We start from the raw sequence: 27,663 nt of genomic DNA on the forward strand, positions 1-27,663 counted from the left end.
GATATGATCTCTGCCCTCTTCTTCAGCACTTACACTCTAACAAATGAGAGGGACAATATACACATCTACAAATCTGTACATAAAAATATGGGGGTGGGACACTAGCAGCTGGTGAGATAATAAAGAAAATCTTTATGTAGAAGTGGCATTTGAACCCTTTTGAAAGAAGTTGAAGGGAGAGAGAGAGAGAGGTAGGGAGAGACAGAATCAGAGAGAGAGAGAGCATATAGAGCATATATATATTGGCATATAGAGCAGGGAGTAGATTGGCATGGCTGTGGCACAGAGGGTAATACAGAACAATATGAGGAGGAGGGGCCAGGTCATAAAGAAATTAAAATGTCCAACACAGGAACTGACATTTGATCCCAAAGCATTGGAGTTTGTTGAGCAGGCATGTGGGATGTGATCAGCTTTGGCCTTTAGGAAAATCACTCTGACAGCTGTGAGGAAAGGGTGCTAGCTTGTGAGCAGAGACCAGCGGGACATCACTGGGGTGTGAGAGGTGCTATGGATGGAGAAATGATAAGACTTGGGACGTAATTAGTTATGTGGTATGACGGAGACGAAAGAGTTGAAGATAAGACCAAGGTTTATGAACCTGAGTGACTGAGAGGAAGGTGATGCCCTTGACAGATTCAAAAAAGGAGTGGAAGTGGGAAGACAATGAGTTCACTTTGGGATCTACTGAATTTGAATTACCTGCAGGATATCCAGTTAGAATTGGCTGTCACCCAGCTGATGATATAGTTACTATGAACAGATAAAAATCATGCCCCTGTCTCAGATTTTCAATTTTTTAAAAAGTCAAGAGAGTGGAGTCTCAATTTCTGACAAAATATCAGAACATCTTATTGATGCTAGATGGCTAGTCAAACACAGAGAATACCAGAGTAGCCGTCTTCCTTTTGGGGCAGGACAGACTGGTATAGTAAGTAGATCTTTGGAGTGCTAGAGATCCCATTTCTCTGGATTTCAGCAAAGCGCTGGACAGGCTCCTTGTGTTTTTTTTTTTTGTACACTAGTCAAAGAATAAGGAACCTATAGTGTTTATTAAGGGTCCCCTGTACACCTGCAGTCTACAAGCATTTACAGATATGGTCTCATTTGATAGAGCAATGCAGGGTACAAAGCGATTCATTGGGATGGATTCTGCATTTCTGGAATGACTGGAGGCAAAGGACCGTCGGTTTTCAGTTTTTAGAAGTTTTAGAAGGTAGTCTGCACCAAGTACCCAAACCCCAAGAACCCATCCTTCAACCTGTGCTGTGTGTCTTTTTTAAAATAATAATCACTTTTGTTTTTATACCACGTTTCCCAGTAGAATCATTTTGCCTCCTCCTCCTAGATAATCAGCCTTTATTCAGCAAAACTAACTAACCCATAGGAAAAAATCTGATATTATGTGCAATGTTCCAGGCCTAAAGCATTCCCCCCCCCCATTTCTGCAGAGAAGGCTGTGGAGAGGCAGGGAGTGCTTTCTCCTGTTTCCTCTTTGGTGACAGGCCTGACCATTATAATTTCACAGCATTCAGTTTTGATTGATTTTTGTATTGTCCTTCTTTCCCTTCATATTGTAATCTCAGTGCATATTGTTTTCCTGGTTCTGCTTGCTTAATTTGACACTATATCTTTATCCACAACTTAGATGAAGGCACAGATGGCATGCTTATCAGATTTTCAGCTAAGATGTTGGATGACAGAATCAGAAGCTGACAAGGTTTATACAGGCTGAGACATTGGGCTGGAATCTAATAAGATGAAAAAGTATTTAAATTGTTGGAAAGTTAAGTATTAATTATTAACTTTATAACTAATTGTTGGCTAATTATTATAAAGTTTTCTACCTGCAACTGCTGCCCAACTTCTCCCCACCTGGACCAGTACCCATCTCACTGGAACCGGACCTCCAGACCCCATGCCTCCAATCCCTGGGGTAATTAATTCACTCATTAATTAAATTAACCTAATTTAATTAATTTGTTCATCTTTGGAACTCCCACCCACTTGATTGGTGACTGAGTGAGAACAAACTAACACACTTAGCCTTCTTTATGTATTAGTTGATCCTAGACCCCACTGACCCTTCATTTCTCATTCAGTCATCTACCAGGCCTGCCTGCTACCCTGTCTTCCATACCTCCACCCCCATCTCTCTGAGCTTCTTGTTCTGGGCACAATAATCAAATTGAAACCAACTTTGCTACAGGAAAGGGCATGGCAATCAATTGCCCACTGGATCCAGTCACTGTTCCTGTAATCTTCGAATCCCAGATCCTCTTCCCTGGCCATCCCTCCCCTAAAGGAGTTGTCTTTCCCAACTAGAATATAATTGCCCTTTTAGGCACAGATTTTTTCCTTTCTTGTACTTTTATGCATCGTCCTTTAAAAAGGAATCCACTTTACCAGTACAAGGTAGGGAAATGTGGTTAGCATTTTATCCAAAAGAGATCCAGTTAGTAGAGTTGGTATGAAGGGAGACCACAGTGTAAGATGGGCATCAAAAAAGCTAAAGTAATCCTAGCCTTCGTTAAGAGAGGCATTGTGTCCTTGTGTCCAGAACCAGAAGTGATAAGGAAGGAAAGAAAGAACAAGTAGTTTCCCTTAATAAATTCAAGTGCCACTTTCCTCTCCCCAGATCACATCTAGAAGTTTGGGGCCTACATCTTAGAAAGGGTATTGATGAATTGGACAATAGCCAGGTTGACAGAAGGCCTCAATATCACACCATACATGGATTGTTTGAAGGAACTGAAGATGTTTATCCTGGAAAAAGAGAAGGCTTAGTGGGGAAAATGATGGCTCTTTTCAAGTATTTAAAAGATTGCCATATTGAAGAGGGCTTGGGTTTATCCTGTTTAGTTCCAGAAAAGCAGTATTCAAAGTGCTGGCTAGAAGTCTCCGAGAGGCAGATTTCCTCTCTTCCTATGAATTGAAGCTGGCCAAAATTGGAATGGGTTACGTGGGAAGGGAGTGGGCTCCCCGTCATTTGAGGTCTTCAACAAAGACTGGATAATCACTTGTTGAGGATGGTGGGAACTGCGTTCTTGGTTGGGCGTGGGTTGGACCAGATGGCCAGCCTCTGAGGTGCCTTCCGATGTCTGGGATTCTGAGTGCCTGCAATCCTTCCAAAAGCCCTGACAGCAGCCTGTTTCCTGGAGCTTCCCAGCTTCTGAGTCACACATTGAGTGATCTATACTTCACAAGATAGATTTTCTTTGAGCAAAAGCAATCAAAGTTGAGGAGAAACTAAAACAAACTTTAGTCTTCCTCTTTTTCCCCCAACATGACATTTTCCTACAATACTAGATCCAAAAATCTTCCCACAAGTTCCCACTGGTCTTTTCCCCCTATCCCCTACCCCACCCCTTAAAATGAATTATTTTATGTAAAATCTTGCATTATCAGCTTATTACAGTACTAAGGAAACCCATCAGGAAATGACTGCACAGGAAACATAATTGATCATTTTTTTGTAATTGAAGTGGCTACAGAACTGGCTATCTGAGAAGTCTGCAAGGAAGCAGTCTTAAGGATGGGAAATGATGACTTATAAAATCTCAGAAGGCAGTTGAGGATGCTTAGTGGAAGCTCTAGCATCTTCAAGTTTGATCATCTACCTATGTTTCTGATGATTGTTGCATTTGCAATTTTGAAAATGATCTATTCAGTTTTTCTTTTCAAATGTGTTTTCTTTCAACAGTGCCCTTAAAGATAGCCGTTTCCCCCCAATGACAAGGGAGGAGCTGCCCCGGCTAACCTGCTCAGTGTCTCTGCTCACTAACTTTGAAGATGTCTGTGATTATTTGGACTGGGAGGTAAGACTGTAACAATCACTTAGAGAAAAATGGAGATGAATCTTTATTACACATAAATCGCTGTGGCTAGCAAATACTTTGGCAGCTAACTCTTTTTTATAGGTATGAGATGGAATAGAACATGTCTAATTAAAACTCACTGATATTCCAAAAATTTCATTTGTTTGACCTTTCTCCAGTGAGAACTTCTTACGAAAACTTTTTAGAGGGAAGTTTCTTTCCCTTTCTCCCATCTTGGACAGTTTGTGTTACCAGCAAGTGCCGATATGGTCAAAAGTTAGACAACTCAGAAAGAAAGAACTAGGGGGTTCCATTGGTCAGTTGGGCAATTTCGCTCCTGGGTAAGGGAGTGGTGTCTGAACAGAAATTCTCAGCTACCTTCATTTAGGTAATGTGTACAGCCGTGCTTATAGCTATCTTTTTTTTCCCTTCTCTTTCTTGGTAGATTGTATGTTTGTGTAGCCACTGGGATTTGCAGTAATGCTCAGATAGGTGGTATGGCAGAGAAGGGGGAAGTGTACTTCTAAACTGACTTAGATCATCATTTTGACAGTGCCTGTGGCTTTAGATTCCAGTAGTTCTCTTGAAAGAAAGGAGTAAATGAGTAGGTTTCTCTTAGGGAGACCACTGACTGTTGAAGCCTTGTGGGCAGAGAAAGCAGTGCCTTGGCAGCAGGCTGGCCTGGGGTTTGATTTTGGCTTTGCCACTGATTGGCTTGGGCAGTTGCCTCTGCTGTATTTCAGTTTTTTCCACACATAGAAGGCATTTATCGAGTTTGTAGTCTTGATTTGAAAGTGTCTGCGATAAAAGAAAAAATTGTTAGGCCCGAGTAATATTGGAACCTTCTCACATTCCATAATTTTGGGATCTGCCAGGAAAGGGCACAGATAACATCTTTTTTCTTTGGGGAAAGACAATGTAGACAGCATAGGATGAAATACAGCCTTCTTGGCTTTGTGGGCTTTTAGGAGGGGAGACTATTAGCAGAGCAGCTTCTGGAGATACTTCATAAGGGAAAAAAATCAGATAGTTAGAATTACCATGTGTTTCCTAAGATGGTTCTTGAAGTGGGTGGGATGAAGGAGTCCATCCAAGTTAGTGGTTTTTGTTTTTTTAAACCCTTACCCTCTGCCTTAGAATCAATACCAAATATTGATTGATTCTAAGGCAGAAGCATGGCAAGGGCTAGGCAAATGGGCATTAAATGACTTGCCTAGGGTCACATAGCTAGAAAGTGTCTGAGGCCAGATTCAAACCTAGATCTTCCCAACCCCAGGCCAGGTGCTCCATCTACTGTGCAACCTAGCTGCCCCCCAGCAATCAGGTTTTGAATGGCCTCAAACTTACTAAGTGGCAGTAGCAGCCATCTCAGCACCCTGGAATAGTCTTCCTCCAGTTGTGTAGCCATGCCCCAGGAGTCATATTTTGCTTTCCTGGGTGGAAAGAAGTGACCCAGGGCTGGTGGGCAACACCGAAAACAAGCAAGTCCCCTTTCCTTACTTGTTGCCCCTGAGTTTGAACTGTAGTTGTGGCCATACTGGGGAGGGAAAGAGATAATGGCACTTGGGACAAGGGCTTAAGCTCAAATCACTCTTTCCCCCTTTAATCCATCTCCCACCCTGTCCCTGTCCAAAGGGAAAATTATCCTTTTGGATTCTGTTTGAGTTTTTATGTACTTGGGACTAATCTTATGCTTGGTGGTAAGAGAGCCTGAAGAGGTGGATTGTGAAGGGATTCTCTGTACCAGGCTGGCAGCATCTTGATTTTAGTACTGCTACCCTGTGTCTAGTTGTGCATTATGGGAATTTTGAATATTCTTCAAGATTCATATTAAATCAGGGGTAGCTAGGTAGCACCATGAATAGTGTCAGCCTTGGAGCCCAGAAGACCTGAGTTCAAATTTGACCTATGTTTATTAGCTGTGTGAACCCTGGGCAAGTCACTTCATCTCTGTCCACCTCAGTTTCCTCAACTCTAAAATGGGAATAATAGCAGGACCTGCCTCCCAGGGTTTTTGTGAGGATCAATGAGTTACTATTTTTTAATTGCCTTAGCACAGTGCCTGGCACAAAGTAAGGTGCTATGTAAATGGTATGATGATGATGATGATGATGATGATGAGGATGATTTCAGAGGCTATATTAATAACCCTCCAGTGACCGTTACCCATTTGTACAAAAACATGCACTACATGAAGGAATTTAAGACACACACTCTGAACTGGGTCCAGTGGAGGGTTAGAAAGGTTCTGCTGGGGGGAATCTCCATCCTTTTCCCCAAGCTTATTGTAAAAAGCACACAAGACAAAGTTATTGTAGCAGTCCCATGAGTTAAGCAATAGGACCTCAGGATCTTGTCTGAGGATGTGCAGACAGAGGTGGTACATGCAGTGCCTGAAAGCGAACTGTGTTTGGAGATCCCTTCAAAGAGCAGAGCCCACAGGGGCAGCACTGGCTTTGGAAACTTTGGAAACCGAAGACTGAAGTTCATGCTGGCAGTCTGGCGTGGTAGGGATCAAACCAGCTCCAGGGGAAGCTGACACTGGCTAAATGGTCAGCCTCAAGGAGGCCCACGAATGGTTTGATGGTGGCCGAGGAGGTTCCCAGTGTGTGCCTGCCCCTGGGCATTGCATCTGGCTCTGGGCAGCTGCCATTTTTGTCAGTGATTTGTATAAAGTGATAGGTGGCACACTCATCAGATTGGCAGATGGCACTGAGTTCAGAAAGATCCCCAAAGCCTCAAGCACTGGTTTAGATCAAGTAAGATACGGTTCTAATAATGGTAACAGTAAAGTCTTGTACTGGGGCACTCTAAAAGTAGCTTCACAAGAACAGACGAGGGGAAAGGCCTGTTCACACAGCAGCTTAGTCTGAAAAAGACACAAGGGTATTAGTGGTCCGCAAGCTTAATCCACGTCAACAGTGTGAGGTTGAAGCCAAGACAGTGAGTGAGTGAGGAAAGGGAATGACACAAGGATGGGTTCAAGCCTAGCTTCATAACTGCTTGTGGCCTTGATAAAGAAACGGAGATTGTTTGGTCTGGAGAAGAAAAGACTTGGGGGTCATGATCCCTATCATATGGAGTGGGTGGTGTGTGTGTGTGTGTGGGGGGGGGGGGGTTACACTCATTCTTTCCGGCCCCAGAAAGAAAACTAGAGCCATGTGTGAGCGCAAGTTTTAGAAAGGCAAATTTAGATGGACTTACTAATGTGGAGAGCTGCCCCAAAGTGCAATGGGCTTTAAGTAGTGTGGCACTACCACTTGGTCTCTTTTAGAGGTATTTCTGCTTCTCGTGGGTGGCCAGTGGGAGTTCAAGGCCCGCCTCTGACATACCAACTATGCCCCAGTACATGTCACTTAGCATCTTCATATCCCAGGCAACTGTCTAAGATGGAGCAGATATAAATCTGCATTGAGAAAGGGAGTTTCCTGTCTACACTGATTAGTGTAGAAGTCCCGTAAAAAGGAAAATGTGGAATGCTGATGAGAAGCAGTGGTGTGGTGTAGCAGACAGAGCCAGCTTTGGCATCAAGAATGCTGCATCCGAGTGTGAATCCTGGTCAATTTGGACCCATTTGGATCCTTACTCAGGACTCCCAAGTAACTAACTTTCTCCGAGATTCTAATAATCAGTGAGTTACCAATGCTCGTAAGGTTCTCATCCCAGCCCGATGAAAACAGAAGACAGGAGATAGCATGAGAAAGGAGGAAAAATTCGTGGCTTCTAACCTCAATGATTATTGGGTCTTCAGGTCATAAAACCTGAAGGAATTTTTCAACAGCAATATGGTACAAAAGCTGACACCTACTGGTGATACGTGTTACTGTAACCTTAGAAGATGAGATTTGGGGAGTTCCCAGATCAGAGGCCCAAGGAGCCAGGTTCTTGCAGCTTCAGACCCGGAATCAGTCAGTCCCAAGAGAGATTGCTGTGATGCACAGAGAGTTAGGGATAGAGTCAGAGATCTGCGGCCAGCCTGGCCCACACACTTTTGTACTGTGGTGCCAGGCCTTCCTGGAAGGCCTTCATGCAGGTGCTGGCCTCAGATGCACAGCATCCCACACAGTGGGCTTCCGGCAGCAATTTCTTTTCCAATTTTTTGATTTGGTCTATGTTGGGACCTTTTCCATGGGAATGGATCTCTGTAATGGAAGTCCATTGAGAGAATAGGATTAATTTCCAGGCTTTGCTGGAATACATTCTGTAAAGTAAGCACTTTTATTTTTGGTCTGGACCTGTGATCTCATCTGTGTAGGGAGTTTCTGCGGAAAAACAAACAAACAACAAAAAAACTCAACTCCCTCTACTAGTGTAAGTGAGTGCCCAAAGTCTTTTCAAGGTAAGCCTTTCAGACTGGCTTTTTATTTACTAGCAAGACTGTTGATATTTAGAAAACCATCTCATACAATGGGATAATTTACTTAAACACTATTAAAATTTTTCTTAAAGTATCCCCTCAGAATATTTCTCATATGGAAGATTTTTTTAAAAGTTTACTTAAGTTGCTTCGAACATTTGGGTGTTTAATTGCCTCCCATAGAAATATAACCAGGAATGTTTAACAATTAAAAAATATTTTGTGCAAGTAAGATTTTAAATGCACCCTGAAACTATATGCTTCCAGTAACTGATTCTCATAACGTTCTTTTTTTTTAAACCCTTACTTTCTGTCTGAGTAACAACTCTAAGAACAAAGGGCAAGGACTAGGCAACCAGGGTTAAGTGACTTGCCCAGGGTCACACAGCTAAGAAATGTCCAAGGTCAGATTTGAATCCAAGTCCTCCCAACTCTAGGCCTGGCTGTCTATCCACTGAGCCACCCAGCTGCCTTATAGTCTTCATATATTAATGTACAATAGTATATTAATAGCCTTGGTGATTATAAGAATATTTTCTTGGTGCACTAATAAGTCCCTATATAAAGTTATTTGGAAGCTACAACCAGAGATGCAAGGAATCCTGGCATTGGAATCAGAGGTCACGAGTTCCAGTTCCATACCTGACATTGGTCATCTCACTGCCCTGGACAGCTTTCCTTATCTTTGAAATGAAGGAGTCAGAGAAGATGGCTTCTGGGATTCCTTCCAGTTCTGAATGGATGATTCTATAATCATATGGGACTATGAATAGTCCTTTTGTTAAGAGCCCACAGTTTGCAATAGTAAAGTGCAAAGACCTGAGTTCAAGTTTTGCTGCCACACACCAAGGTGTGGAAGTTCACGCAACTCAGTCAGCCTCCCTGGACCTCTGTGCCTTCATCTGTTCAGATGCTGGGTTTGGGCTTGATTGTTTCCCAAACATTCCAATGGAATAGCTCCTGTGAGGCAGTGTGGTGTGTGGGTAGAGTACTGAACTCAAGACACATCCTAGTTGTTTGATCCTAGGCAAGTCACTTTATCTCTCTTGGCATCAATTTCCTCACCTGTCAAATATAAAGTGAAAGGATAGCTTCATTAATCTCTCAGCTCCCTTCCAGTTCTATATCTGGGAACCTATGAACCCTGGTACTTCACATGTTGTGAGCGAAGGTTCTGTGAGAAAATTGGTGCCATTGATTATGTGCTTATGTATGATGGGGTATATATGGAAGCTAGGAATGAGTGAAAGAATGAATGAATGAACCTTTATTAAACACTTACTATATGTTAAAAACTACCTAGTACCATAGATCAGATACAAACGTGAAAACAGCCACTGGTCCTAAAGGTCTTAGATTCTTCTAGGGAAAGACAACACGTATAGAGGAATGGTGGCTAGGGAGGGGCGTGTTGTTTTGGAAAGTTAAAGGGATGGTTAGTGGAACCAATGGGAAGTAGAGTAACTGCTAAGAAAATTGATGTGTAAAATACATACTGAGTTTTTCGATGTAAAACTAGATTTCATTTCCTCTACTTAGCCCCAAATTTTCCTCAAACACCAGCCCTCCCCTTTAATCTCCAGAATATTCTATACTCCTCTCCCATATTCATATGTATTGGTTCCATTCAAGCCCAAGAGTGTTCTCTGGCCAAATACATTTGGGAAATGCTGAACTAGATGATATTGAAGGTCTCTTCCAGATGCAAAAGACTGGGGTTTCATACTTTTCTTTGTGGTTGAACCACAACTCCACATTTTTCAGTTGGCGGCATGGTTGGAGCTGGAGATGGCTAGCAGACAGACAAACACAGCAGAAGGCTGACAGGGAAGTTTGTCTCCCACCTCCTGGCACAGAAGTGGGAGCCAAGGTATTGAAAGAGGCATCTGCTAGCAGATATAGGAGACTTGTTTCACTACAAAGGAGAGCTGGTGGAGTGGAAGTGGGACATGATAGTGATGTCAAGAAGGAAAACATCTGGAAAATATTTACGTGGTTTTTTGTTTTGTTTTGTTTTTAACAAAGACCAACTAAACTTGCCGTGTTGGGAAAGAAGAACTTTGTAACTCTAGAAAATAATGCCTTGACTGAAACCTTGACCATGAAAATTGTTTGGCGTCCATTTTTCCTTTGAAGAGCCTGAAATTATGCAAGACTGGAAAGAAAATGGGTGGGACACAACTTGCTCGGCTGTTCTGAGGCTCTCTCTTTAGTGGGATACAAATAAATAGCTCTCCCCTTTGTAGGTGAATTTGTGCACTGAGCACCTCACCAAATACACTGTAGAGGCGAATACTGAAATTCCTGACAGAAGCCAGGATATCTTTTAAATCAGAGATACAGAAAGCTTTTGTTTGTGTGAATTAGGGACTTTAAAGACACAACTACAAGAATGGCTTTAATAAGCTGAAGGAAACTGATGGCTCCAGGGCTCCATTTGTGAATGATATCTGACTGAACCAGAGGGGTATTGCTCCCCCACTGTGCTCCTAGCTGCATCCAACCTATTTGTGTTTGCCAAAACAGTGGTGCTCTTTGCCAGCAGGCACCTGAATGATTTAAATCAGCTCTGGGCCCCTTAATATATGATGGATATGGGCTGCCAACAAATCCATCCTCAGGTTGAAGGGCCTGAGCCCCAGGCTAGGATTCACCTTGAAGCATCCAACTGCTAGAACTTGTAGCCTCCAGGGACCCATTGGATGTCAGAGTAGCAACACTGCTTGGGAAAAGAGTGCCCAATAGGTCCCTTCCCACCTCAGTAAGTTGTATCTCTTTCTGGCATTTCTCTCTCTCTCTCTCTCTCTCTCTCTCTCTCTCTCTCTCTCTCTCTCTCTCTCTCTCTCTCTCTCCCTCTCTCTCCCTCTCTCTCTCTCTCTCTCTCTCTCTCTCTCTCTCTCTCTCTCTTCTCTTTCTCTCTCTCTCTCTCTCTCTCTCTCTCTTTCTCTCTCTCTCTCTCTCTCTCTCTCTCTCTCTCTCTTTCTCTCTCTCTCTCTCTCTCTCTCTCTCTCTCTCTCTCTCTCTCTCTCTCTCTCTCTCTCTCTCTCTCTCTCTCTCTCTCTCTCTCTCTCTCTCTCCTCTCCCTCTCCCTCTCCCTCTCTCTTCCTCTCTTTCTCCCCCCCCCCGTCTCTGTCTCTGACTGTCTCTCTGTCTCTGCTTCTTTCTCTCTGTCTCTGTCTCTCCCTCTCTTCCTCTCTCCCTCTCTCTCTCTGTCTCTCTCTCTCTCTCTTTCTGGCATTTCTCTCTCTCTCACACACAAGATGAGATGAATAATCATGCTGCCTTTATCTCATATGTATTTTTAGAAACTAATATTTCCATAATCCCTTTGAAATGTAAAGATTGCCCTTTTTGGGCTCTTAAGTGGCCTCTGGAAAGGTTCCCTTTCGTATACTTGGGGTTACTGTGGTTCACATAAGATAATGTTCCAGACTCACCCTGACCCTCTTTTCCCTCACTTGCAATGTGGCCTCAGATTTTCTCTTTCTTCTAAACACAGATTCCTTTTGTTTTGTGTTGTCCATACAGAGTCAAGGAACTTTTCTGGAGAAGGCTAGCACAGAGTTTTTCATGGGCTTTTCTTGGAGCTGGAGATTTGTATCAAAGACTTTGCTCTCAACTCCAGAATTCAGTATTTGTCTTGACCGTCTACTTGAAATACTTAAGCACAAGCACTTTCCCTAAGCATTCTGGGACTTTAGGGGAAGGAAGGCATTCTGCTTTCCAGGGGGCCTGGAGAGAATAAGTGAGGGGTGAACCAGTTCATGTAGGAGAAGCCTTAGAGAGCAGACAAGTTCAAGTATGCAGTGAACCTCTTGAAAGACTAATGAAGATACTTTTGAAAATTAATTCAGTTTTAGATTTCACATGTGTCATTGATTTCATTGCTTGCCTTCTCAGTGAGGAAGGGAGAAAATTCAGAACTCTTTTTTTAAAAATGGATATTAAAAATAAGTAAATAAAGGGCAGCTAGATGGCTCAGTAGATAAGAGCCAAGCCTAGAGTTAGGAGGTTCTGGGTTCAAATATGACCTCAGATACTTCCTAGCTGTATGTCCCTGGGCAAGTCACATAACTCCAGTCACCTAGCCCTTACCATTCCTTCTTCAGGGAACTGATACTTAGCATTGACAGAAGGCAAGGGTTTGTTTTTTGTTTGTTTTTTTTTTAATAAAGAAAAATAAGTAAATAATACATTTATTTTTTTAATAAAAGAAAGTGAATGTAGTTTTAACCATAAGTACTCTTGATTATTTCTAGTTTGTTCTCTTGCTCCTTTTATTAGGCTTTTTCCCCATTGTGTTGCTCCTTTGGCTTCTAGATCATTCTCTTTCCTTTCTAGTTCAAACCAAGAAGTCTTTATTAAGTCCTACCATATGTATGGGACAACTAGGTAGTGCAGTAAGTAGAGCACTGGACTTGGAATCAGGAAGACCTGAGTTAAAACCCAGTCTCAAATACTTACTAGCAAGTCACTTTGCCATTTGCCTCAGTTTCCTCATCTATCAAATGAGTTGGAGAAGGAAATAGCAAACCACTCCAATATCTTCACCAAGAAAATCCCAAATGAAGAGTTGGATATAACTGAAGTCATTGAACATTGAGACAGGCACTGGAATTAAAAGGAATTGGGGAACGCTTCCTGAAGAAGATGCGGCATTTTCTTTTTTCCTCAAGCCTCCTCTCCCAATAAAAAACTTCACCTTTTCCTTTACTGAGAAAAAAAAGGTCATCCATCTGGAGCGACTCCAACTGTCTGGCCAAATCTCAAAACCCCTCTACATCTCCTCTGTTGAATCTCTGAGGAAGAATTTACTTTGTTTCGACAACCAGGCACCTAGTATTATATATACCTGGCACCAAAATGAAAACAGTTCCCACCCTTGAGGAGCATTTATTCAATTGGGGGGGAAATTCATACACACACATCAATAGAAATATCTAAAGACTAATATCCATTAATTTCCAGGAGCAGGGAAAAACTGGCATTTGGAAGGAGGGGGTGTTGAGGAAGGGCCTCGTGTCTGAGGTATACTTGAGCTGATTTCTGAATGGAGCTAGAGACTCTTGAGAAATATATATGAGGAAATGAACATTTCAGGCCCGGAGAAAGCCCATACAGAGGCACAGAGGTAAGACAGGAGAAATAAGAAGTAAGTCTATAAAGATAGGTTGACACCAGATTATAAAATGCTGTCAGTGCCAAACAGAGGAGGAACAATAGGGAGCCACTGAAGCTTCTTCAGCAAGGGGAGTGACATGAAGAGACAAGTGCATTCAGAATATCTTTTTGGCCACTGGGTGGAAGTGGGTTAGAGAAAGGATCCAGGGAAACTCTTTAGAAAGCTATCCCTGACTCTTCTTGCTAAGACCAGTCTACCCTTGTGGGTCCTTGGTCCCATCTTCCTGTGTCCTCTGGAAGCTTGTACCTTCAGTGGTGTGTCCCTATTCTTCCTATCTTCTCTGTTCTCTCTCCTCTCCCTCTTTACTTTCAATCAATGTCTCTTTTTCTCTCACTGTTAATATCTCTTCTTTCTCTCCCTCAGTCCCTCTCTCTTCCTGTGTCTCTCCTTCTCTCCAAACATCTTCTCTTGACCATGCCATCCCCTCAAGCTTTCCTTCTCTATCTCTGCTGGCTGTACACCTAGTCATCTACACTTTCTGCCTCTACTTCCCTACCATCATTCATTTGGGTTTTGAGATGTGGAAGAGCTCCAGGCGGATGACCTCTGCATTCTAGGAACATGGGGTAGCGAGACAAAGAGCTTATACTTTACCAGGTGGCTACAGCCTGTAGCACAAAATCATACCGAGGAACTTTACGGTGGGGAGAGCACTAAGAGTCTAGGAAATTCTCTGTAGGCTAATAGCGGAATTGTGCTTTGAAGGAAATGAAATTTTCTGTGAGGCATTTGATAGAGGAGGGAATTGAAGCCAACAGAAGGGGCTCTTCAGAAGTCACACAGCTAATGGGACTAGAACCCAGCTCCTTTGACTGCTGCTTCCCTCATAAGTCCAGATTGTCATGAGGGCTAAGAAATAGGGATTAGAATTAGCAGACAGAGAAGTGCTGAAGACATGAAGAAAGAACAGCTTCAATGGAGGCTATAATGGGCATTAGGATGTGAAAACCTCAAATAGCGTAAGCCTTCCTGGGAGAGAGAAGGGGGATGGCAGGGTCATGCAAATGGGTTTTTTGTTTTGGAGGGTGTTTTGTTTTTTTTTTTTTGAATGATGGGGTTTGGTCCAGACATATCTATAGTCAGTAGAGAAAGAGAGTTTCAGAGTGAGGAAAAGAAAGTAATAAGAAAATGAGAGGAAAGGAAGAAAGAACAAAAGTGAAGAGTTGGCCTTGGCAAGAAGGACCACTTTTTCCTCAGAGACAGGAGCAGAAGAGGAGAGCATGTATGTGGAGGGGCAGGAGGAGGAGGAGTGGTGCAGAGATGTGGACTAGAGGAAAAGAGGGAGTACTTTATGAATGGCCTCTGTTTGCACAAGTGAAGAAGGAGGCTCAGTCCTCTGCTGGTGGGGCAGTAGGAGGGGAAGGGGTGGAATCAGAGGTTTGAAATAGCTACTGCAGAGAGGGAGGTCAACAGTCAGTTGGGAAAGAATAAAAGGGCCACTGTGCAGTAAAGAGGGCCCGGTCAGGATCAGGCAACATACCTTTGTGGTGAACCCAGCTTACACAGTTGCACAATTTTCTCCAGATGTGTACAGCAGCTTGTGAATTAGAGCAAAAAAAAAAATACAGTGGGGCAGGGGAGCCAGGATTGTGGTTTGTCAGAGTGTGACTAGTAGTAGGACAAGGGAGCAAGGGATTCTAGGATAACCAGTAGTGAATGGCGGGAGTGCCAAGACTTAAGGAAGTGAGAGCAGAGCAAGAGTGATAGAACTGGGAAGAACTAAGGGCCTGAAAGACGTGGTAAGGATGAAAACAGGCTTAGGAGGAGAGAGCAGAGAAAGGGAGAAGAATGTGAGAGTTCTGGATCATAGAGGTAGAAGACTTATGGGTAATCAAAGGTATGCCTGTCATTGTGTATGTGCTTGAGGTAGAGTGATGATGGAAACCCTGGAAGTTTAGAGAATGCCAAACCAAGAGGAAACCTTGATGTGACTAGAAAGGCCCATGTCAAGGGAAGCAGGAAGACCCTGAGTCAGGTCCTGTGCTCTTGAAGAGAGGTGAGAAAATGACCAGTAAGCCAACTGATTACTGGAAAAAGGATTGTACCAGGTGAGAAAGATGAAGGGAATGAATCTCCAAAAGAGGCAAGGCTAACCAAGGGACGGTGGTGATGGGACAATTGCGAAGTGAGGGCAAGAATCAAGGAATATGCTTAGTCCTCCTTGTGGCCCAGTATTCCAGAGGGCCCAGCCTTTTGAGAGTGGCTGGGGATGTACAATGTTCTAGAGAGAACCAAGTTTCTACTTGTGCGAGCTGAAAAGCATCTAAAACAACACAATCCAGAATAAAGGCAGGGAAGAAGGGAATCTTAACCATAAAGTAGAGGTGACAAAGAGTGGGAAACACAGAGAAAGGCAAAAACAGCTCTTTCTGCCCTCAAAGAGTTCACAGTCTGATGGGAAGACAATATTTAAACCGCTAGGTATAGCCAAGTCATATACAATGTAGATGGAAGGCAGTATTGAAGGGGAAGGTCACGGCAGTTGAGGGAACTGGAAAAAAGCCTCCTGATGAAGGTGGGAGTTGAGCTGAGTCTTTAAGAAAGCCCAGAAAAGCAAGAAGCACAAGTAAGCAGGCATGAAAGACTGGAGATGGAATGCTATGTTTGAGGAACTGCAAGGAAGGCAGGGGCCAGGTTTTGAAGGGCTTTCAAAACCCAGCAGTGAGGTTCAGCATGGATCCTGAAGGTGATTGATAGGGAGAGGATGACGGGGTCAGGCCTCTAGGAAAATCACCTTGGCAAATTGGATTAGGAAGAGACCTGAGGTCCAAGAGCAGGTAAAAAGGAATGAAGTAGGATTGCATTGTGCCCGTGCGAAACAAGCCAATCTTCTGCAAAACAAACAAACATCTGCTAGAGATGTCCCAAAGGCTGAAACAGTACACTTTTAAAATGGATTGGATATGCTTGTTGAGTGAGAGTGTCAAAGGATGGTCAAAGATGGTGGCGAGGTTGAAGGCCTGAGGAACTGGGATACCCTAAGTCAAGCACTATCTTTCTACTGGAAAACAACTATGAAGATCATTTAAATAGATTTTTAAAAAGAATGAAGAAGTTCTTGGTAGCTGACTTCCACAGGAAATTACCTTTTCAAAGTTAGGGCTGTACTCTCTGAATATCTAGGGACCCTGACTTTCTTGTCTGACCTATTTCTGAAATGTTCATGTTACTCGATTGCGCAAAAATGAATTTTAACAGGACTCCATTAAAACTTTTGGCTCCTGATTGGAGTGCTTCTGTGATGGTCTAAGTTTGTAGACTTTTGTTGAATAAATCGGGATGATATAGATTTTTTTAAACCCTTACCTTCTGTTTTAGAATCAATACTGAGTACTGGTTCCAAGACAGAAGAGTGGTAAGGGCTAGGCAGTGAGAGTTAAGTGACTTGCCCAGGGTCACCCATCTAGGAAGTATCTGAGATCAGATTTGAGCCCAGGACTTCTCATCTCTAGGCCGTGACTCCCAATCCACTGAGCCACCCAGCTGCCCCTTGGACAATATAAATTTAAAAGTACCATGTTTATGTTAAGAAGGTATGCGAGGAAAACTAGGAAAGAGAGGTGGGCCAGAGATATATGGATGGAGAGCATTCAGGTGAAAATCAATGGAAATAGCAATATTTGTTGGGATCTGCATATACAACAGACTACCAGAACAGAAAGAAAATAGATTTCAGGAACACCATCAAGACCTGTTAGAGAGCAGTGTTAGGCGACATCCAGGCACCTACTGGAGTAGTCCAATTATCTGCACAGCTGCTGGCTCGACTTGAGATTATTTCATTCTTCAAAAGAAGGAGAAATGAGGAGCAACTTGGTGGCTTCTGTCTTTGAGTTGTTACTGGTACCGAAAGTAAGGGCTTAAAAAAAATCGGGTAAAAGCCAGAACTGAGAACAGACTTTCTTCTCTGAGAGTATGCTTGTATACACAGGCGCACACAGTGTCTAGAGTTGAGTCTGAGTCTGGAGAGAAGAGGTACAAACATGTGTCTCTAGAACCAGAGGACCAGGAAGGGACTGAGGCCTAATGTGGGGAGTTGAAGTCATTCAGCCTACAGATTCAACGGGAAGGGCATTGCCTCTCTGGCAGCCCCAAATGTCAGATCCCTTTCAGGAGATCCCTGAAGCCTTTGGGTAGAGCCATAAGATTGGAATTCTGTAGAGTTCTTGAGGGCCCTTGAGAAGGTTTACAAGGTTGGAAGGTTTACTAGGAGGTGAGGGGCTCCTCTCCAGCAACCCCAAGTTTGTAACTCTTCAGGTCTATGGGACTGTACTTTGAGAGTGAAGGTGGGATGAATTGTTTTTAGATAAGGGCTTTTATGAGTTTTTTCATTGGGTTTGTATTTTTCCTGTCCGGTAAAATAATGCTGCCCTGTGTCTGAAATGTTAGACTGGGCCCTCCCAAGGATCCAAAGGACCCCTTTTACCATCATCTATAGATACCTACGCCCAGTTTACCACCTTGGGTTCTCAGGGTAAATTTTGTATAGGGTAAAACTGAGCCCAAAAGAGTGATATGTGATAAGGCTCCCCTTTCCATGATCAAATCTTGGCCCAGTAAGCCTAGAGTTTGGGGTTCTGGGCCCCAAATTACATATGTATGAGACAATGCCTCCACAGTCAGCCCTTAATAAATGCTTTTGTGTTCCTTGATTATAAGTGAGACATCACTCACGTCACACTGTTTCACATCAACAAAAGCTTCCTCGTTTCCCTTTATTGAGTTTAAGAAGATAATAGTCGTACAGAATCTACATTTATCAAAAGGTTCCGGATGAATGTGGCAGAGATTTTTCTCAGTGAGACAGATGTGAGTGACTCAGGGAGGCCACTGGGCCCCAGGTGAACCGTCTTTTTAGTTTCCAAAAGGATCATTTTGGCTTTCCTCAAGGAAACAGAGAGGAGAGAGGAAAAAGAGAAAGGCAACTCCAGAGAGGAGGCCAAAGGGAATCCTATGGTCTCTTCCTGTTTGACCAGTCAACTTTGCTGTTCTTTTATTTGAAAAAGAAAATATTCATGAAACTGACCCTTTCTTTCAGGTGGGCATACACGGCATTAGAATAGAGTTCATCAATGAAAAAGGATCCAAGCGCACCGCCACCTACCTGCCAGAGGTCGCAAAGGAGCAAGGTCACTGTTGCCTTTTCTTTCTTATGACCTAGGGAAGCATTTTAAGAACTCTTGAAAGTCTCAAACACAATATTTGACCTTGCACTGGTGATGTCTGATAGTGAATCAGTATGAAATTACAAGGAATGGCTCTTCTTAATGCTGCTGCATTATGTCACACAGAAGTGGTATCTGTGTACAAAGAAAACCTCAATGAAAAGTGTCAGAACCAATAATGATTGTGCATTCTACAGCCAACCATTTGAGGAGCAGTAAGTTGCCACTCAGAGGTGTCATTTTCTCTTGGTTTGGGCTATTTTTTTTTGTTTTTTCAAAATTTTCAGTGATTATTTAAAACTTTTGGTGTGTGTGTGTGTGTGTGTGTGCATCTAGATGCATACGTATACACGCACCACACCTTTCCACCAGATGGCTCCTGAAACATCCAAATTAATTTACTTTGAGCAAGCTGTAATACCAAAATAGTGCCTTTGGGATTCTAGCTTTATTAAGAATATTGACTTTCAAGGACAGCTAGGTGGCTCAGCGGATAGAACACCAGGCCTGGAGTCAGGAGGCCCTGGGTTCAAATCTGGTCTCAGATACTTCCTAGCTGTGTGACTCTGGGTAAGTCACTTACCCTAATTGCCTAGCCCTTGCCACTCTTCTGTCTTAGAATTGATACTATGACAGAAGGTTAGGGTTTTTAAAAAAAAGATTATTGACTTTCTTTTATTTCAAGGCACTGAGGCTGTAGACAGCTTGCATTGAAGTAGAAGGACAGAGTGTTTCTGCCCTTGCTCAGTAGTTCTTTAGCAACACAAAGTTTGTGCAGGGCTTCGTGAATGAGCAGTGCCTCATTTAATTCCAGCTTCTGCAAAGCAGCCCCCCTAGGGTGCTAGCTAGCTAACATTTCTCTTTCCCAACCAAGGACAAAATTCCACTGGTCACATTTACTAGGCCCTTTTGAGTTAAGCGAGTCAAGAAACGCTTCCCAGAGTTATTGGGGCTTCTATCTGATCAGCAAAGAAATTTCTTTCCTTTGTTTCATAAAGAAAAAAAGTGGAGACAAGACCTGCCGCTTTTAGAGCATTCAGCCCTAAACCTTTTAAGACAGCTGGCTGTGAGGGTGATATTGAAGGTGCTTCAAAACAGGCCTGTTTTTGTTACTTGAGAGCAGCACTCAGTGTGCATGGACGGTGCTGTAGAGACAGCTGCAGTCAGCCTTTTTGACTTCACAAGTCAAATAGAAGAACCAGGAGAAAAGCCATTTCGAAACCCTTAGGTATCTGGTTTGAATATAGGGCTGTATTTCCCACCACGTGTAGCTTAAACAAAGCCTAAGTGTAGAGAGAGACCCAATGTAAACCTCACTGGTCTCCCCAGAAGCACTGGCCACAGCTTGGCCAGGAGCCCTTGCCCATGCTGGGAGAGCCCAAGCCTGAGCTGTGTGTTTTTGCTGTTGGTGTCACCATGGAGAGGAAGCCTCTTCTTTGGCTTCTGTGCTCTTCACCACACCCTGCCCCCCTGCTTGGGCCCTCAGGCATCCCTGCTCCAGAATGCTCAGGGAAGTGGATCCCAGTGCCAGGCCAGCAAGCCTTCCCATATCTCTGAGGCTACAATAGGTGGCCTATGATAGGTAAAGAGAAGGAACTCTTCCCACCTGTATTGCTTGGGCTCCCTTTTCTCACCTCTCCTGAAATGAAACTACTTGGAGGTTCAGTGGCACAGAATGGAGAAGTTAAGGGAGGACTGGCACACCCCCTAGATTGTAGGAGGAGTGCTCAGCCTCCTGGTTGAGGGTGGGGCTGCCTAAGGAGGCAAATGCAATAAATTAGGAGCAGAGACAGAAGACAACTGAAAGAGCAAAAGCCACTTTTCCCAGTTGCCTATCATCCTGCCATGCCAGAAGCCTGACTTCTCGTGTTTATTCCCCACACCGAATTACCCTGCTTTCCTGGCTTGGCATTCTTTAACTGGCCATTGTGCCTCAGGCCTGAATATGGCATGAACTTATGGATGTTAGGAAAAGCACATATTTCTCCCACATATTGATCAACTTGTTAATATAGAGTTCTTAGATTGTTGTTTTTCTGTGTGTGTGTATGTGTGTGTGTGTGTGTGTGAGAGAGAGAGAGAGAGAGAAAGAGAGAGGGAGAGAGACAGAGAGAGAGCGCACAAGCATTATAAATGTTTCCTTTTTGGGGTGCAGCTTTCTCATACAGAAGATTCGTTCTCCCCAGCCTTTCCTTACTTCTAAAGCTGAAGAGAGGAGAAGAAAGTATGTTGAGTTTACCAGAGACTCTTGTTTGCCACGTTTCTGCCTCTTCACACGAGCCTGACATCTTTCATGACAGTTGTTCTTGGTCTGTGACGGGGGAAGGTGAAGGAGCGTGGGGCTCCTCTTTCCTCAGGATGGCATCTCCTGTAGTCCTTGGGCATGATGTTGTTTCTAGGCCAAGGGAATGGCACCAGGTGGTTGAAAGAGTATTTGTACATGTGTTTGACTAACTCTTTATCTGGTTCATTTTCCACAGGATGGGACCACATTCAGACCATAGATTCCTTACTGAGAAAAGGGGGCTACAAAGCTACAATTACAAATGACTTCAGGAAAAGCATCAAACTGACCAGGTACCCACCCAAGGAATGTGAGTTCTGTGGCTCAGGACGTTAGATGAGAGCTTCGTGTCTTAAGTTTTGCTCTAGATTTTGTTCCCGGATGCTTTCTGCCTTCCTTTCATAGAGCAACATGGGAATGAGTTATAGGATCATATTGAGGTAGGGTAGGGGCCGGCACAGGGGCATGTTCTACAATTACAAGTCAAACCACCCTCAATTTTTTCATATCTTTAGCTTTGAGTTATGAGGATTTTGACTTTTGGATAGAAACTGACTTTTAGGTTGAATGAATGTAAAAGGCTCCCCCAGAACTCATTGTGACTTTGACCTACAGAACATCTGAGTTTCAATCTGCCAGACCCAGGACACCCTACAAAGCAGAGGGCAGAGTTGGGGAGGCCCCAAAGCAAAAGTTATAATAGAAAGCCACAAACCAAGGAAGGGGTCATGATCTGGAGAATCTCAGAAATGGGAGGGAGCCTGGGCAGAGTCCGGAAGGCAGCAGAAAGCCTTGCCAGCCTCTTTCCTGCCCATCAGTGGCTGATCTTTGAGGAGAGGCCTCCAGCTCGATGAGTTCCCTGGCTCAGGGAGTGCAGCCACAGAGCTTTTCTTGAGGCTGACACTTGTTGAGGAAAAAAAATTATATTCTTCCATTTGTTTCCTTTGATTTCTCCTTTTTCTTCCCTCAGCTTATCTCACCCAAGGCTGGCTAGATACAGGTACAATTCAGTACATCTAGTGTAAGTCAGTATGTGTCCTAAAAACTGAACCCCTGCCCTCAAGGAGCTTTAATTCTTTCTGACTGCAGTTGAGTTCCAAGGAAGTCCTTAGAGAAGCTTTGTTCCTCAAGGAGTCTACACACAGGGGGCAGCTGGGTAGCTCAGTGGATTGAGAGCCAGGCCTAGAGATGGGAGGTCCTGGGTTCAAATCTGATCTCAGACACTTTCTAACTGTGTGACCCTGGGCAAGTCCCTTGACCCCCATTGCCTAGCCCTTACCACTCTTCTGCCTTGGAGCCAATCCACAGTATTGACTCCAAGACGGAAGGTAAGGGTTTAAAAATTTTTTTAATTTAATTAAAAAAAAAGTCTACACACATAAGGACGGAAATAGAGAAGAGCAACCATGGGGCAGGGGCTGCCAATATGCCAAAATGGTGTTCTCCTGTGTTCTTCTCAACCTTACTCAAGTTTTTGAAGTTAGTTTTTGAATCATGCTAGAATCATCCCTTCAAAGAACACTTTTTGCACCATTCAAAACTTCCTTTTAAGTTAGATCAGATCCAGCCAAAGTTGGGAACCTTGAAGTAAAATGTCAGTTCTGGACTGGGAATACAGTATAAATGGAAAAAGCCTGAATCAAAAATCTCAATTCACAACACGAAAATGTAGTTAGAAATAAGAAATTGTAATATAAAATATTAGATACTTCTTGAAGAGTATTATATTAGAAACTTCTTTAAGATGCTTCTTCTAGGGGCAGCTGGGTGGCTCCATGGATAGGGAGCCAAGTCTAGAGACTGGAGGTCCTGGGTTCCAATGTGGCCTCAGACATTTCCTAGCTAAAAGGCTTAGTGATTGGAGGGCTAGCCTCAGAGTCTGGAAGACCCACTACTGAAAAAGGCAAATCATATGATGCTGGGAAAGTCAATTAACCTATCAGTTGCCCCAAGGCTACTCAGTAGAAGTTGCAGATGAATTGCCAATCTTCAGTAGTGGAGAGAATTTCTACACCAGGAGTTCCCCCATGAAGACACTCCTATTCTTGAGAAGAAAAATAAATAAAACCTGAAGGAGTTTGGGAAGATAATTCACTGTGCCTTTTTGAGCCTATCAGATTGTGAGCTGCTTGAGGGCAAGAGCTGACTCTTGCTTCCTCTTTGATCCCCAGAGTTTCGTATGGTGTCCAGCACATAGTAGGCACTAAATAACTTGATCAATTGATTGTTCTTCCAATAAAAGACAATTGGGGGGAGTGGAAGAGTAGCAGGAACACTAGATTGAGGTTCATCTCAGTATAGACGAGCTATGTGACCCTCAGTGGCCAAGTCCCACCGCCTTGTGGCCCTCCCTCCATTTTACTCCCATCTAAAATCCAGGGCAACTAAGCAGTCCCAGGTATCCCTTCTGGCTCAGGGGCAATTGGAGAGCTCAGTAGCCACTGCTTCCTTGGCTAAATCTTCCCTTTTTTTCTTCCAGGTACCGTAGTGAGAAGATGACCATGAGCTACTCTGAGTATGTTGCCCACCGTCAGCATCATCACTTCCAGAATGGCATCGGGCACCCTCTGCCACCTTATAACCATTACTCCTGACACTGAGCCACATGACCAGTCCCTGGACCTCTCTGCAGACCTCTTTCCAGGAGACCCCCCCCCTTCTTGGTCTAGTTATCTCTATTACTGTACCATTTTATGATGGTAGTTTCCGTTGCCATAGTGAGACGTCTCCTTAATTGGACACATTCATTATGGCAGCGGGTGGGCAAAATGCATTTCTTAAACTCATCCCCAAATTATTTTTATTCTTTTAGGTCATGGACTTTTTTTGCAGCATATATAATCTTTTTCTCTTTTTCTATAATATTATAGCAACTTTTACTTCATTATATCAAAGCTTGTTTTTGTTTTTTACTGTGGATGGAAGGAAGCATTTAAAGTTTTTTAAGTCTTTTACATGTATATGTAAGCGTATGGGTGTGTGACACACGCACGCACGCACGCAAGCACGCACACTTAGAGTGCTTGAATTTGTTTGGCTATGGAACAATGCATATCAGATTCAGGTATTTACCTTTTCCCCTGAATTCTCTCTTCAGGGTTGACTTTCTTAGAAAGACTCAGTCTATAGAAGTCTCCCCCTCCCCCCAGAGTAATATTTTTCATATAGTTAAAATGTATATGAACTGATTCACAGTGCTTGTCTCTGAAACAGAGACGGCCCTGCTAAGGTTTGTCACAGAAAATGAGAAATCTTTTATGCCTGTGTGCAAGTTAAGAGATAGGAAAAATGTCCTAATGATGTTGCAGAGTCAATTGACAAACAAAAGCTTCATCTGTAAATAAGAAAAAAACTACCTTTCAAATATGTTATAGGAATCACTTTGAAGAGCATTGACTATTAGGAAGAGAGCAGATGTAGATTTTAGTGCCTTTGACTGGGAAAGTGGAATTATGGGTTGGGCAGAGTAGAAAAAGGCGATTTAGAGAAACAACTCGTAGCACTCACTAGATGGTTTCTCTATTTGACAACGTACTAGACAATGTCCTTACTTTGAGGTTTTTTTGAGGCTCTGAGGTCCCTTTTGGCAATGGTTTGTTTTGAAGCAGGCAGCCAAAAAGAGACCCTTTTGGGATATATTTTCACTTCAGTGTGTTAGCTTCAAGTTACATTAACTCATGATTGGGCAACAGAAATTGGACCGCTGAAATCAGTGGTTGTGATTATCGAGTTAGAGCATAGGGTTAGTTAGGCCATGGCTTCAGCTATTTCTGTCTGTTCCAGAGACGGGGCTGGGGTTGTAGAATCACTAGGAAATAGTATCACTTGCTGCACTACGCACTCGCAAGAGAAGCGTTATTACTGTGTTGATAAGATTTTAATTTTTAAAGCTGTAGTAACAGAAATGGGATTCAGTGAAGGCACATGTAGAAGGACCCCCCCCCCCCAGTAATGGGGGAGGCCAGTCTTCCCTTAATGTACATAAAGAAAATCTCTTTATGCCTTTGGGAGGTAGGCACTTTGCCAGGAAAGTGACAAACCCTAGGGGAAAGGAAAAAACGTTTTTTCTTCATTTAGAATGAGTGGAGATGAATGTTTTTCAAGCAAGAAACCGGTCTATAAATTGTTAATATAGGTATAAAACAAAATATATATTCTAAAGAGATAAGAGATGAAATGAAATATCCAATCGTTATAAGCCATCCATTTGTTGTAAGTGGTGGCACACTGCTAGCCCAGAATGGGAATGGTGTCTCTATTTTCTATGATGATTGGCTTGACTATTGCTGCTCTCACCACCGTGGCCACACACCTCTGGTAGCTATGGGGCTTGCACCACGGTGGTCCTCAGAAGGTTATCGGTTTTCCTTCGTCCACAGCATCCATTGTCTAGATAGTAATTTCAGTTATGATGCCTTAATTCAGAAGCCAGCTGGGGGCCAGAAAGGTGCCCTCAGTCGCCAAGTCTATATATTAAGCTTAGAGATTTGCCAGGCAAGCATTAGCTATTGGGTTTTAGCAGCAACGTTGGTAGCATCCTCGTCATGTTTCTACCTGGAAGCATTTCAGAACAGCATTGCCTTTCAGTGGAAACTTTTTTTATGCCCTTATAGGGAAACTGAGCACAAGCTGAATGATGATGTCTGCTGCAAAAAAAAAAAGAAAGAAAGAAAAAAACACAAAAAGAAAAAAAACGAAAAAGAAAAAAATGAAAAAGAAAAAAAGACCAATATTGTTGTGAAACCCATGTTGTCCATCATCTCAGTACAGCCTGCTCCTCCTCCTTTTGGGATGAGCTAGAAGTTTTTTAAACAAAGATCTATTCTATGTGTGTGTATTTAAGGTGCTAATCAACCTGGAACAGGTCACGTGACTGGTCATGCGGACTCTAAAATCATAGCCGATTTTTAAAAATCCTTCATATATGCAGATGCTATACCGAATTTCTTACCAGTGTAATAATAATATACTGATGATGTAACCATCCTGCCGGCTTCAAAGGACGAGGTCAGCAATACTCCGTGGCCTGGAGAAAAAGGAAAATTCCTCTCCTTTTAGATAGAGCATAAATGCACAATTCGTTTTTGTCTCTTAGTAGCATTTGGCTTCAAGACTCTGGCAGAAAGGTCTTCATCCAGACCGTATGGTGTACTTTTACCAAATCGACGCTGGGCCCAGTTCACCTTTCTCGACATACGATGAACTTTGTCATTCGAATTAACTTTGGACACATAGAAATGTAGCATGTATTTTCAGACTCAGAGGCTTTGACTCGCTGAGTTGCGTTCAAACGAGTGGTAGGTAGGCTTATTCGTTTGGAAACACAAACTTGTATTGCACTTGTGATTGCCCAGACATGGGATCATTTTAATTCTCTTTAAGCAGCCCAGAAATAATACTTGAACTCCATGTAAGTAGCACAAGTTTACACGGCCCCTTTTAAATGTAAATTAGATTAGTGTCGTTTTTACTTATAGAAATGTAACTGTGTAGAGTTTTTCCCCTTGGAAAAGAAAAAATTTTACTTGGATCTTTCTCAAAAGGCTTCCATTTCGGGAAGGGTTTCCTTGTTCTTCAATCAGACTGACCAGGTCTCAGTCTTTAACTGAAAAGCTCTTTTCTAGTCCTCTTCCAAGTGGCCTTCTGACTGCACCAGCGTGTGCTGCTCCCTCTCCCTGCCTCCCCCCCCCCCCCATGAGGCCAACTGCAGCTTGGAGGGGGCCCCCTCAAGTCTTCCTCTCCCAAACCTCCCCTCCCAAAGCACTCATGATTGTCCCAGAAACACATCCAGCCTCCTTTCCCAGAACACCAGAAGTTTGTTACATTAGTCTATTTCCTTGTCGTCAAATATGCAGGCTTTTGAAGCTGTCATCCAGAATAGGTTACATCTCTTGTGTGTTAGATCAAACCAAAGACACCTCCAGCCATGTCCAAATGCTGCTCCCACAGCCCGCCTTCCAGTCCTTACAAAAACCTTGCAGGATTCAGTGTGTTAACTTTTTTATTTTTGTACAGTTTCTAACTGATTTTTTCTAGTGATGTTAATTGAATTGTTTATTTGAGGAGCGTGAACGCATCCTCCAATTAAATAAACTGGTGACTTTCCTTTCACTAAAAAAAAAAAAGAAACCTATTGTGTGCCTCTCAGATTTAAGGGTTTCTGATTACATTCTTCTCAAGACCAGCAATGATTCTTTCTATACAAAGATGTGTTTTCCATGTTTTTTATCGCTATTTCAAAAGAGGAAAAAAAACTCTTTCTTTGCTCTGGACCCGCTACACCGCGCTGGTACATGAACGCACTGAGAAAATGCTTTTGTAACAACTTATGACTGTTTTTGTATATCAAAGCTGATTCTTTTTGAAATATTTGGATCTAGTTTCTATCTAAGTTATTTTTGTGTTTTGTATGTTAGAAGAAAAAACCATTTCTTTGACTCGGTCACCAGCATAATGAATTCTCGGTAATGCAACGGTGAGATTTTCGAAGCAAGGGCTGCCTGGAGTAGCCTCTGCTTTCCTTTCTTAGGAACTTGATATGAATGATATTATTATTACAATAATTAATCCCCCTTCCATTTTAACTAGATCCTCCTTCCTTCCACATTTAATTGCTATTAGTGTGAAGAAACTGTTGAAATGGGCATGTTAACATAAGTATGGCTTTTTAAAGGTTAAAATGTGCAAAAAGACAAAAAATATAGGTTATCTGTGGGTCTGTGAGATGGCTGTGGAAAGATATTGTAGTAGTTTTAACACTATTGTTATTACCTTTTAAATCATTTACCCAATAAAAATATAAAAAGTGAGTCATCATTGGTTGGTGGTCCATTTCTTGGCTTTTCAACTTCATACTG

The 27,663-nt window shown here is 42.9% G+C and overlaps 1 protein-coding gene across 1 annotated transcript in view; it reads left to right on the plus strand.

Annotated features, from left to right (window-relative positions):
• AMMECR1 (AMMECR nuclear protein 1) overlaps positions 1-27,615 on the plus strand; it is a 125,855-nt gene extending 98,240 nt beyond the window's left edge. Inside the window, exons 3-6 of the mRNA XM_001375889.4 lie at positions 3,704-3,818; positions 18,396-18,486; positions 21,003-21,099; positions 23,286-27,615. Of these exons, the coding sequence (XP_001375926.3) occupies positions 3,704-3,818; positions 18,396-18,486; positions 21,003-21,099; positions 23,286-23,400 (418 nt within the window). The 3' untranslated portion in view covers positions 23,401-27,615. The remainder of the gene's footprint in view (positions 1-3,703; positions 3,819-18,395; positions 18,487-21,002; positions 21,100-23,285) is intronic.
• The last annotated feature ends 48 nt before the right edge of the window (positions 27,616-27,663 follow it).

This window comes from Monodelphis domestica, chromosome X, assembly GCF_027887165.1.
Source record: "Monodelphis domestica isolate mMonDom1 chromosome X, mMonDom1.pri, whole genome shotgun sequence".
Lineage (NCBI taxonomy): Eukaryota > Metazoa > Chordata > Mammalia > Didelphimorphia > Didelphidae > Monodelphis > Monodelphis domestica.